A 12,931-nucleotide genomic window follows, 5' to 3' on the forward strand; every position below is an offset into this window, starting at 1 on the left:
AGTGAGTGGTTGGGGAGAAAAATCAAAGGAACAATATTTCATAACACATGGTGATTGTATGAAATTCAAATCCCAGTGTCCACAAATGAAGTTATGTTGGAGCACGGCCATGCTCATTCATGTGTGTGGTGCTGATGGCTGTTGGTATGCTGCAAGGGCAGAGCCTAGTAATTGCAACAGAGACCCCAGAGCCAGCAAAGCTGGAAGCACTTACTATCTGAATCTTTTAAAAAAAAATATATATTTTTATTGATTTCAGAGAGGAAGGGACAGGGAGAGAGAGATAGAAACATCAATGAGGAGCATCATTGTTTGGCTGCCTCCTGCATGCCCCACACTGGGGATGGAGCCCACAGCCTGGGCATGTGCCCTGACCTGGAATCGAACCGTGGCCTCCTGGTTCATTGGTGGACACTCAACTGCTTAGCCACGCCGGCCGGGCTATCTGAATCTTTATAGAAAAAGTGTGCCAACCCCTGCTCTGCAGCCGCAGTTCCTGCAGTAACCCGCTCCACTAGCTGTCCACTCCGTCCTGCTTGGGACCTCACTTCTGATTGCAGATTAAGCTGGATTTCAGAGCCTCAGAGGGCACTGTCAAGGGTGGGAGTAATTAGAAAAGGGAAACATAGAACATCTGATCCTAGAGCTAAAAGGGACCGCAAAAATACCAGAGGCAATGTGAATATACTAAGAATTCATTTTCCTATTTGCTGGAAGAGGATTGATTTTAGAGGTCATTTCTGGAAAAAAAAAAATTGCTACAAGGTGCCTAAGAGCCCCAGTTATGGGGCCAGAAAGATTCTTCCCCAGCCCAGTTCTACCAATGTCAATACCTGTGAACTGAGTGTGTTGGTGGTTTTGTTAGGCCTCAGTTTCCTAACCTATAAAATGGGATAATAGCAGGTGAGGATGAAATGAGATGGTACATGTGAAACTCACCCACAGCCCCGCACATCGTAAACAACTCATGAGGACACTCCTGATGTCAAGTTCTCAGGGGTTGACTCAGGAGCAAAAGTGAAACACCTGGGGATGCCCTGCTCTAATTCCAGGAACCCTACCGAGTGTCCTGATTGGAAACGTGCCCCTGGTCCTCAGCCTCCACCCAGCCCTAAAAAATGTCCAACAGGTGCTGGGCTGCCTGGAGCTCTGACGGCCGCCTCTGCTCAGGCTCCCTGCTTGTGCTGTCTCTCCAACCCTCTACCAGGCCAGACTTCCCAAAACACAAAGGTTGCAGGTCTCTGATCACAACCCTGTTCCTTATCGCCTTGGCCTGGTATTAAGGGGTTTCCATCGCATGGCTCCCCCTGGTGGGCCAACCTTATATCTTCCCCTACTTCACATCCTCAATTTCTCTGGTCTTACTCCCTGATGTGAACACACCATGCTCACTCCTGCCTCCATCCAGCATGGCCCCTACTGAAAAAGTCTTTCCCAGTCCTCTGCTTGAACCTATGGGTGGGACGTTTGGAAATGGTAACTTCTAGAAATCACTGGAAAGAACATAATTTAATCTAGAGCCCTCTGCTTTCCTTTAATTCATGTGGAGAATATTAAGCTGGATACCCAACACATTCATCATAACAAAATAAATTAACTAAGAAGTCAAGATGTAAAAATTGTTGAAGAAAACATGCACAAATTCCCTATGTTCTCAAAGTAAGGAAGGCCTTTTTATGTATATCACAAAATTCAAAAGCTATAAATAAAAGCTATAAAAAAGGTTTTTTACACGTGGAAACAAATAATCTATGCTAGCTATTTTTTTTAAATTTTTTTTGTGGAAAAATTTTTTTATTCTTTTTCTTAATTTATAACACCAACCTTTTATTCAATAACCTCATCCCACCAGAATACAATCCCTTCTGCATAATCAAAACCAATTACAACAAATTCCATATATGTGCTATTTGGTGAACTTAATTGCCAATGAATTGTTTTTCCTAAGGGGCCTCTGGTATAGATTTCAATTTTCATGGTTTCATCACAAGGTTACTTTCTTTTTTTTTTTAATTTATTTTTTCTTTTTTATTTTTTTTATTGTTTTATTGCTTAAAGTATTACAAAGGGTATTAATATGTGTCTCCCCCCCCCCCGCCCTTGACAATCCCCTGGCCTCCCCCCCCCCCCCAGCGTCTTATGTCCATTGGTTATGCTTATATGCATGCATACAAGTCCTTCCGTTGATCTCTTACCCCCCTCCCTGGCCTTCCCGCTGCAGTGTGACAATCTGTTTGAGGCAGCTCTGCCTCTGTATCTATTATTGTTCATAAGTTTATAATGGTCTTTATTATCCATGAGTGAGTGAGATCATGTGGTAAACTAGAGCACTGTTACTCTCTACATTGCTTAGGGTCACAGGGGCATGAGAAAGGCAGCTTGGATGACGGGTGACCACGGCCTTTGATTCTATAAAAACATCACAACACAGATGACGTACCTGCGCGGCACGGAGCTTCTGCCTCTTTGGTTCAACTTCTTTGACCACCCGAGAGTACAGGTCCATGGCTCTCACCCACATGCACATGGATTTACATGCTTTGGATACTTTCTCTACTTTCTCAGGCACAAAATCAGGATTGTTAATATACTTTTGAAGCTTTGCCAATATCTGAGGCTTTATGTTTTCCTTATCATATTCTAAAAGTCTTCTGAGAAAGTTAGAGTCACCGAGAAGTTGCTTTGCTGTTGGCCAATCAGGCCTGAAAGACAGAAGGGGTAAGTTAGGAGCACTGTAATAAAATAGCATGGGAACCAAAAAAATGCATTCTTTGGAGAACATTAAGATAGTATCCCAATAAGTGGGCAGTTTTCATCTCAATTCTATAATCCCAGTAAATGGTGGTTATGTACACCATAATTTATGGGCAGACAGGTAATTGGATGGCTGATGTTTCGTACTATCCAGTTTTAGCAGGGAACGAATCATAAAATCATAGAGTTTTAGAAATGTAAGGCAACATAGAAAAACAAGTGTTATCATTAAAATGCCCCAGGCACTCACCTTTTAACCTTCTGCCAGGACACTACGAATCACCTTCTAACTGATTTTATGTCTCTCAGTCAACCTTACCTCCTGTGAACTTTTGCCAAATTGGTCTTTCTCACATGAAAATCTGATTATGTTGAAATGTTCAGTGGTTCTCAGTGCCCTGTGGCCGGGACTCTCCATCTGTGCTTTGCAGGGCTGCCAGGCCCCACTGAGGTGCTGGCCAGAGGGTCTGGTGGAAAGCCTGGCATGGGAGTGCTCTAGTCCTCTTCCCCTGCTTTGATTGGTTTTACATAGAAAGGTTTCTTATAATTTTTATTGAAAAATAAAGAGAGTATATTACTAAAGAAAGTTTGAAAACTACATGTCTACAAACAGTATGGGAGACCTTTCATGATGTAATCCCTGCCTTCCTGCCTAGCCCATCCCATCCCATGAGCATCGAAGGTCGCTGGGCTCTCTCTACACTCCCATTCTTCACCTGAGCACCATCTCTCAAAAACCCCACTCCCCAGGGGCACTCTGATCTCAGCCCTCCTAATACTATGCAACTTTCTCATGTCTTGAAATTAATATTTTTCATGTCTGTCTTTGCAGCAGACTGTATGTGCCTTGTTAAAAAAAAATGCTTGTCGAATCAATTTGCTGAATGACTGCCCAAATCAATGAGCGGGTAGAGAAGAGAATGAACACTGAAAAAAAACTGCAAAGAAATTCCACCAGGTGTTTCAGCAATACATGATTCTGGGTTACTCACTTGGCATTCAAGAGAATGGAAATTGCTTCCATAACAGTCATGACCATGTCTGGGGGCTTCGTAAAAACTCTGATTTCAGATATATCGGCTTTATCTAAGGAGTCCAGTGCTTTGTTGGCGGCATCGAGTGCAGGCAGCGCTTCTTCAAGGTCTCTCTGAGCATCGTCAGCTATTGCTTGGGTTTCTTCGGCTTTGACTTTGGCCACTGCTTCATCTTCTCGCACAACGCTGCGGACCTAACCATTGAAATATGACTGCTTACGTGGTCTCAATATTTGAATTTTAATACTTAAAAACAAAGCCAATAATAATGTCATATTTGCCCCTTTGGATTAGACCGGTGAGGAAAGAGGATTAGCTACACTGAATTTTACCGTCTCCTTACTGCATCTCATGCTATGTTGATAGAATAATGGAGAAAAAGTTAGAGTAGACAGTTCCTTCTAGGAGAAGAATAGGTGCTTTAGGTTTATAGGCGGCACTTTTCTTACAACTCTCTCTTTGGGTTCCACTCTTTTTTTTTTTTTTTTTTTTTTTTAAATATGGAACGCTTCACGAATTTGCATGTCATCCTTGCGCAGGGGCCATGCTAATCTTCTCTGTATCGGTCCAATTTTAGTGTATGTGCTGCCGAAGCGAGCACTGGGTTCCACTCTTTAGGTGCCACTCTTTAGGTTCACTTATCTTCAGGGAGAGAATCAGACTGTTTTATTGAAGGGAGAGTGTTTACAACTTAAAATCAATGCTAATTATTTTAACGACATGGAAGATAAAAAATCCAATCACTTGTCATTGTACATAAGTGATCAGTTGGTGATTAAAGCTTTCTCACCCACAAGTCAGGTTATCCAGCATACCTGATCAGCATTTTCTTGATCCACTGCCAATTTGTCCATCAGTGCTTCGACATTTTGTGATTTTGTTAAAAGGACAGGTTCTAAAGCAGAAAGATCTAATTTCATCGCATCTACTAGTATGTTGGTTTCTAATAGCTTGGTAAGACCATTCGTCACCCGTTCACGTGCCTAAATGACAATGAAAATATTTATTATAATGAGTATTAGAAACTATACATTTACTGAAATCTCTTACTCATGTAATAGAATTTTACATCTGCAGAATTGGTAAATCAGTTTGTAATATTTAAAATTGTGACTGTATGTCCGACCAGCATAGCTCAGTGGTTGAGTGTCGACCTATGAACCAGGAGGTCAAGGTTCGATTCCTGGTCAGGGCACATGACCGGGTTTCGAGCTCGATCCCCAGTGGGGGCCATGCAGGAGGCAGCTGATCAATGATCTCTCTCATCATTGATGTTTCTCTCTCTCTCTCTTTCTCCATGAAATCAATAAAAACATATTAAAAATAAGTAAGTAAGTAAATAAATAAATAAAATTTTTACTGTAAAGAAATCTTCAGGGAACAGAAGCCTAGGAAATGGCCTTGACATTCACCATAGTAAGTCTGAATCCATGCCCCCTTATCACTGGAGTGGGGCATTACTGGATTGTGGGCTCACTAAGGGCCCACCATGTATTATTTTTATTTTCTGTGGTTGGTTGGTAGCATGTTGAATGAATGAGGGACAAGTTCAGGTAGAAATTCCTGGAGGCTGCAGCTCTGAGAGCTGGGACAAAAGAAAAATTCTGAGATGTCCTAAATTAAATTACAGCAGACTGGAGGGTGGGAGGAAGAGACAAGGAAAGTTAGTCAGTTAGTAGCTACGGGTCTACACTAACAACAGACTGCTCATATTCCTGACAGTATGTTGAAACTTTTAATCGACATCTGTGTGCCTATTTCAGCGACTATTAGGCAGCTCCCAGGCACCAGCATATCTTGCTTATGCTTGAACATTCTGCACTATTGCCCAAAATAGTCCCAAAGCATTAAATACTTCTTTTTGATGTACAAGTCACCTGTCCCAGAACTCTCCCAGCTTCATCTTCCCACAACCCCCTTATCTGTAGCCAATGTAAATTCTTTCAAAATAACCTATGTCTTTCCCCCCAAATTCATTGTATACTAGTAAAAGAGCCCTGTGAGCCCCTGGACAGTGGATATATATTCTTTTCTCCACCCAGCCCTGCTGGTGGTGGTGTAGAATGCAGCTTCTGGGACCTGGTCCTTTTTCTGGCTAGGATGTGGCTCAATAAACCCTTTCTCTCAAGACAATGTTCAGTCTCAAAGCCTTGAAGGTTTTTTTTTTTTTTTAAACACTTGTTTCCTCAGGATGGTCAGCAGGGCTGAGAACCCCCAGGGAGACAGTGTCCTAGGTACTTCACTTAGATTGGTGGATCTAAACCCTACTTCTCAGTGGTTGAAAACTTTTAACTAGGATGGAAGGGGTGGCATCTGGTACAGAAGACACCTAGGAATAACGTTTTTGGAGGTGAATCAGAAAGCTTGGTTGAGATTGACAGGTTTCAAAAATCTCTGCCAAGTTCTTTTACATTTACCAGGTAAAAATCCACTGAAAAACATTAAAAATATATAAATGGTAAATGCTTCCATTTTTATTGTGTTGAAAATTTTAGGTCATGCGGATAGCCTGATGATGATGACAATGATGATGACGGCGGCCACTATTTTCTGAGTACCTCATATGCACCAGATCATATACCAAGTACTGCACAGTCTTATTTAAATTCCACAACAATACAAGAGGTCGGTAGAGATAGGTTTAACCTATTTTCTACTAAGACTTAGAGGATTTGTAAAACATGCTTAAGGTTGTGTAGGAAGAAAGAGGCAGAGCATGGGTTGTACACAGTCTGCCTGACAATGAAGTCTCTACTCTCCATAAGAACTATTGGCACATTAGATGACAAAATCCCCGTCTCCGTTGCCTAACGAAAGTTTTCTGGTGACTAGCTCTCGGCTTAACTTTGATGCTGTTACAATGTCCATATCATTCTACTGAGTCAAGGACACTCATGTAAATGATAGAAGACAAAGCATAAATATTAAGGAAGGGGAAGGCTCGTGGACCAACAGCATGAAACAATTTTTTGTCATATTGTAGGTTGTCAAGGGCACTTGTCAGGATGGAGAGGGCTCCAGAAGGTAAGATGGCACATAGATCTTCCACTTATTCTGGCAAAAGTTTTGAGTTCAAGCAATACATTTTTTAAAAAATGTATTTTTATTGATTTCATAGAGGAAGGAAGAGGGAGAGAGAGAAACATCAATGATGAGAGAGAATCATTGATCAGCTGCCTCCTGCATGTCCCACACTGGGGATTGAGCTCACAACCTGGGCATGTGCCCTGACTGGGAATTGGACTATGACCTCCTGGTTCATGGGTGATGCTCAACCTCTGACCCATACCAGCTGGGCTAAGCAATAAAATTTTTAAAAATGATTACATATATATTTATATTGGTTAATTCTCACCCAAGGATATTTTTTCCCATTGATTTTTCAGAGAGAATGGAAGGGAGGAAGCATGGGGGAGAGAGACAGAGAGAGAGAATCATCGATGTGTGAGAAACACATCCATTGTTTGCCTTCTGCACGCACCTTGACCGGGGCTGGAGATGGACCCAGCAACCCAGGTACATGCCCTTAACTGGGTCTCAAACCGGAGATCCTTCAGTGTGAGGGCTGGTGCTCAAACCATTTAGCAACACTAGCCAGGGTGTTCAACTTACTGAAATCAACTGCTTCTTTTTATCACTGAGCATAGTCAGGTAGAGATGGATGAGTTCCAGGTAGGAGGTGGGTGTGGTATAGTACCGTCTCCGTAGCTCTGTGTAATAGCGTTCTGCCATATTGGAGACACTTAAGTGAACATTCACACACATGAGGGAAAGCTTTTCTTTTAGTTCATCATTTCCAGTGTCAATATGTGAGAAAAATGTCTTTGATACAGAAAGAAGTGCTTCTCTGGGCCACTGTAAATAAAGACACAATTTGGAAAATCTGTTGCTTTTTTCCATAGTATGTGACTTAACAAATAAAAATGTATATTTCACCTGGTTTACTCCTACTCATGTCTAAGATCTACACTAATAAAAGACAAAGATGCTAATTGACCATACCTTTGCTACGCCCTAAGCCACGCCCACCAGCCAATCAGAGTGACTATATGCAAATTAACCCAACCAAGATGGCGGCCGGCAGCCACAGAGCTGGAGCAAGCAGGAGGCCTCATTGCCCGGGTGATGGAGGAAGCCAAGCTTCCCGCCAGCTCTGAGCCGGCTGAGGCCTCCGCTCATGGCAACAAAGTTTCAATTATAGAAGACAAATAAATCCCAGATACCTGCTTCCAGCCAGCCTCCACTGGGATCTTGGGTGGCTGGGGTTGTGGCCAGCCTGCAAACAGCCAACAGCCCCTCACCCAGGCTGGAAACACCCTCATGAGGTGAGGGTCCCCACTGGGGGGCTTAGCCAGCCTGAAAATGGCCCTTAGCCCCTCACCCAAGATGGCTAGGCACCCCAGTGGGGACCCCCACACTGAAGGGGCTGTGGCCAGCCTGCAGACAGCCATCAGTCCCTCACCCAGGCTGGCCAGGCACCCCAGGGGGGACCTCCACCCTGAAGGGGCTGTGGCCAGCCTGCAAACAGCCCTTAGCCCCTCACCCAGGATGGCCAGGCACCCCAGTGGGGACCCCCACACTGAAGGGGCTGTGGCCAGTTGGCAAACAGCCCTCAGCCCATCACCCAGGCTGGCCAGGCACTCCTATATAATAAAAGGGCACCGGTCACTGTCAACAGGATGAGCCTCTAGTGGTTACTGAACATTCTTTGCTCCTGCATGCTGAGGTCCTGCCTGGTGCTCACACCCACTGCCAGTGCCTGGCACTGGCCCCTATTGCTTGGCACAGTCAGCGGGTGCAAGCGGCGGCTGCCAGCCCTGACCGCCCCTCAGAGCTTCTCTACCTCCCCCTCTTCCTGAGGGGCGATCGGGGCTGGCAGCCGCTGCTTGCACCTGCTGACTGCGCTGGCCTCACTCGCACCTGTTGCTGGTGCCGGCCGCAATCACTCCGTGTCATCAGTGGGTATGAGCGGGGCCTGCGCCATCATTGTGTGGGAGCAGCAGTGGGAGCAGGGCTGCCAGCAGACAGGGTACCGGGGGGCCACGGTGGGAGGGGCTGGATGGGGGTGCGGAGGATGGGCCAAGACCCACCCCTGTGCCCACTGTAGCCTCGAGGCCCATAGTTCCTTTCAAGGTGCACGAATTCATACACTGGGCCCCTAGTGTTTAATAAACTGAACAGCTGTGTTCATTTGAAGGAGATCTGAGTCTGCATTTGCTCTCCTCAGCACAATGTCTGGCAGATAGAAATTATTTGATAAGTTTTTGTTGATTAATGAATAAATAATTAGGTGTCTCTGGGATAATTCCATGAATAAAATTTCATATATTATGTGCTCACTCGATTTATTATGCACTTGGACTTCAGGTTCGTTATTATAATCGCTCTTCTGCTCACCTCAACTCCTTTGCTCCTCTCTTGTTTCTTTGAGCTTACCTGAACCTTAGTCAAATGCAGCTCTCTGTTACCCCATGCCAGTGACTGTGCAGCTGAGCATGGTGAAGAAACACACAGCTGTGCTGACTGGTCTCACTTTAAATTCATGGCAACCAGTTCCAGCAGGTTCGTAGTGCAGCCCAGAAAATCTACATTTTCTAATTCACCCCTAATGTACTCTCCTAAGTGAACATTTTACAGCCTACACTACTTTCTCAGACTGTTAATACTTCCTCTTTTCTCTTCATTTTCAGCTGATGACCTTGCTTCCCACATCACTAAAAAATAAAAAATAAAAAAACCCAGAAGCAATGAAAATAGAACTTCAATGAGTTCTCATGCATCTGCATCTGTGCTCATACATTCTACCTTCCTTCCTGGTACTTTGGGGTAAGTTCATGCTCCCTGTCCAAATCAGCCCCTTCATTGATGACTTGATTCTATTCTTTTTGTCTACTCAAAGACATTGGTCTAAGAACCCTTAAGTCTGTCTGCTGTACCGTCAATATATTTCTTTTTTCTGGATCATTTCCGTCAGCACACATATGTGCTGTTTGTATTTCTCACTTCAAAATACTCTTCTCTTCACTACACATACCACTCTAGCTATTACTCATCTCCTGGTGCTCCTTTGGGGAAAAACGTCTTAAAAGAGTCGGCAGTCGTCCCCCCTTATCCACGGGGGATACCTCCCAAGACCCCCATGGATGCCTAAAACTGTGAATAGTACTGGACCCTATACATACTATGTTTTTTCTTCTTCTTATATATAAATGCCTTTTCATTTAAAGAAAGCACTTAATGGCTTCTCTTTGGCATATCTGAACTGCCAGCACCACTACTACTGTGCTCTGGGGGTCATTATTAAGTAAAACACGGGTTACTTACACATAAGCACTGTGATACCTTGACAGTAGACCTGATAATGGAGATGCCTACTAAGTGACTAATGGGTGGGTAGTGTACACAGTGTGGCTATGCTGGATAAAGGAATAATTCATGTCCCAGGAGGGACAGAGCAGGATGGTGTGAGATTTCATCACACTACTTAGAATGGTGTGCAATTCAAAACTTACAAATTATTTATTTCTGAAGTTTTCCATTTAATATTTCTGCACTGAGCGTGACCCCAGTAACTGAAACCATGGAGACTGAAACTGTGGATAAGGGGGTGCTGCTGTACTCAGTGTCTCAGATTCCTCTTCCCTCTTCTCTATTGAACCTTATCTCCCATAACTCTGCTGAAACAGCTCTTGTCAAGATCACTGACGTCTACATTGCTAAATTCAAGAGTCTCCTCTTCCTTTATAAATTCTGTGTTGCCTTTGTCTGATAATTGTCAATGTCATCTCTTGCATATGAGTAAATTTTTAGAGGGTTTTAAAGCTAGTGCCATATTACTCCTTTAAAATCAAGCAAATCCAACTTCAGAAAGAGAAGTCCTGGGGAGTCACTGACCTGGACAAACCAGTCAATGGTACAGCAGTTCACAAGGGATGGGAACATGCGGCATCGGGACCGGAAGGCCTCTCCCACAGGGCTCATACAGAGAACAATGTGCAGTTTCTGACGGACTCTGCTAATAAAGTATTGAAACACCTGCCAAAAAAAAAAAAAAGATAATTTTCAATTTAAAATAAGGATGAAGCAACAATGAAAACAAGTGTTGGCTACCAATATCAATTAAAATATGTCAGTGAAGTAAATATCTAAATTATTTTGTTTAATATCCATTCCAACCCCTCTTGTCTGGAAAGCCTAAACATGACATTTTTCAGACTCCTTTGCAGCTATAGTCTGGATGTGATGAAGATTCTCCTCACCAGTGCACTTATGAGACCCCTTGAACTACTGGAGGGTGGTATTTACATGAAGTTTTGCTCCTTGGTGGAGGACCATTGGGGGAGAGAGACAGGGTGTAGGGCAACATTTTTTGCAGGTGCAGAGCCTGATAGAAGTGGTATGCACCTGGAGCCACTATCGCCAGATGTAGCTCCTGTTAGAGGAGGTCACTGAGAGGACATGACTTCTGCATAAGCCATCAGCTGGTCACCCTCCCTTGTCCTTAGATTGCATGTTCTGCCCACTGTTCCCACAGCGGGAGCCATTTCAAGGACACAGTCTTGAGAGAGCAATGTGTTGTAGAGACCATATGGACAATAGACGTGGCTGAGCCCAGTTAAGTCCTCTATGTAAACTTTTAAGATTCTGGTGGGCAGTATGAAGATCTACTCACCTTGAGGATGCCCAAGACAAAAGTTCTCTTGTTTATCTTTTAAAAAAAATATTGTTTTCTTGATTTCAGAGAGGAAGGGAGAAGGGGCGAGAGATAGAAACATCAATGATGAGAGAGAATCATTGATCAGCTGTCTCCTGACTCCTGCAGGTACCGCCCCCCCACCACTTGGGATCGAGCCCACAATCCGGGCATGTGCCTTGACTGGGAATCAAACTGTGACCTCCTGGTTCACAGGTTGACATTCAACCACTGAGCCACACTGGCCAAGCAGTTTTCTTGCTTATTAAACCTGCTACCTGCCAATCTGTGCTCGCTTCGGCAGCACATATACTATACCTGCTACCTGCCAATCTGCAGTGCTCTCCCTCTTCCTCTTCTCTCCTTGTTCCCTGTGTACAGGGACCAATTTCATTTTCCCCCAGGAAAATGTGAACTAACAGCTCCCATTTCAGCTGCTTCCTGACAGGGTGACGGATGCATGGCTTCGGAGCTGGCAGCTGAAGCAGCAGCATGCTGACTGGGTGGCTTCCTGGCTCAGCAGGAATGGGTGGCAAGGCAGCAGCTTCCTTGACCATTGACTTCTACAGTGTGCATTTCACATCATTCCAAGGAATTCAGCCTGGAATCCCCTTCTTTGGCCCTCCCAGTGATTGCATGCCTGGAATAGAGCCATTTCTACTTACAGTAGCCGAATAGACCCTGCTGTCTACGCCTATAAGCCCTGATCTAGCAGTAGAGGGAATTCTCATGAAAGGACACAGAAGACATGAAAAATGGCCATGAAGTTAAAGAAGGTGCAGAAAGAAAAGGGAGTGGGGTGGGTAGACAAACAGCAGCATATGGAATTTAGCAGAGTGCCAGCTGTGGGGGGGAGGGGGAGAGAGAGAGAGAGAGAGAGAGAGAGAGAGAGAGAGAGAGAGAGAGAGAGAGACAGAGAGAGAGACAGAGAGAGAAGAGAGAGAGAGAGAGAGAGAGAGAGAGAGAGAGAGAGAGAGAGAGAGAGAAGGGGAAGGGGAAGGGGAAGGGGAAGGGGAAGGAGAAGGGGAAGGAGAAGAAGAAGGAGGAGGAGGAGGAGGAGGAGGAGGAGGAGGAAGGAGGAAGGAGGAAAGAGGAAGGAGGAAGGAGGAAGGAGGAAGGAGGAAGGAGGAAGGAGGAAGAGGAAGTATGCATTTCTGTTTTAGTTGTGCCATAACCTTGCTGATAGGCAGGGAGTCAACAGCACTGGACTCCTCAGGCAGGGCACTGAGGGCCTGTGAAACATCTTTGGACAGGACTATGACCTTCATGGGGCAGTAGGGTTTCTGCTTTCCATGGATTTCATTGGGAGTCTGGTGAACCAACGCTTTGAATATAAGATATAAAATATCAAGAATTACTAAAGAAACCAATTATACTGGTAAAGCAATTCTATCCACTGACCCCTTAAGGAGATTTGTGGACCATTTTTAAAAAGGCTAAGACAATTTTT

General features: G+C 44.3%; 1 protein-coding gene and 1 non-coding gene across 2 annotated transcripts in view; both read right to left on the reverse strand.

Annotated features, from left to right (window-relative positions):
- Positions 1-12,931, reverse strand: part of DNAH6 (dynein axonemal heavy chain 6) — a 223,692-nt gene that overhangs the window by 65,822 nt on the left and 144,939 nt on the right. The window contains exons 47-51 of the mRNA XM_036335492.1: positions 10,683-10,823; positions 7,401-7,643; positions 4,604-4,771; positions 3,747-3,982; positions 2,441-2,702 (exon numbers count right to left, since the gene is read on the reverse strand). Of these exons, the coding sequence (XP_036191385.1) occupies positions 2,441-2,702; positions 3,747-3,982; positions 4,604-4,771; positions 7,401-7,643; positions 10,683-10,823 (1,050 nt within the window). The remainder of the gene's footprint in view (positions 1-2,440; positions 2,703-3,746; positions 3,983-4,603; positions 4,772-7,400; positions 7,644-10,682; positions 10,824-12,931) is intronic.
- LOC118669592 lies at positions 4,283-4,389 on the reverse strand. The gene has a single exon (XR_004972044.1). It is a non-coding gene; the product is annotated as a U6 spliceosomal RNA (small nuclear RNA).

This window comes from Myotis myotis, unplaced genomic scaffold, assembly GCF_014108235.1.
Source record: "Myotis myotis isolate mMyoMyo1 unplaced genomic scaffold, mMyoMyo1.p scaffold_m19_p_14, whole genome shotgun sequence".
Taxonomy (NCBI): Eukaryota; Metazoa; Chordata; class Mammalia; order Chiroptera; family Vespertilionidae; genus Myotis; species Myotis myotis.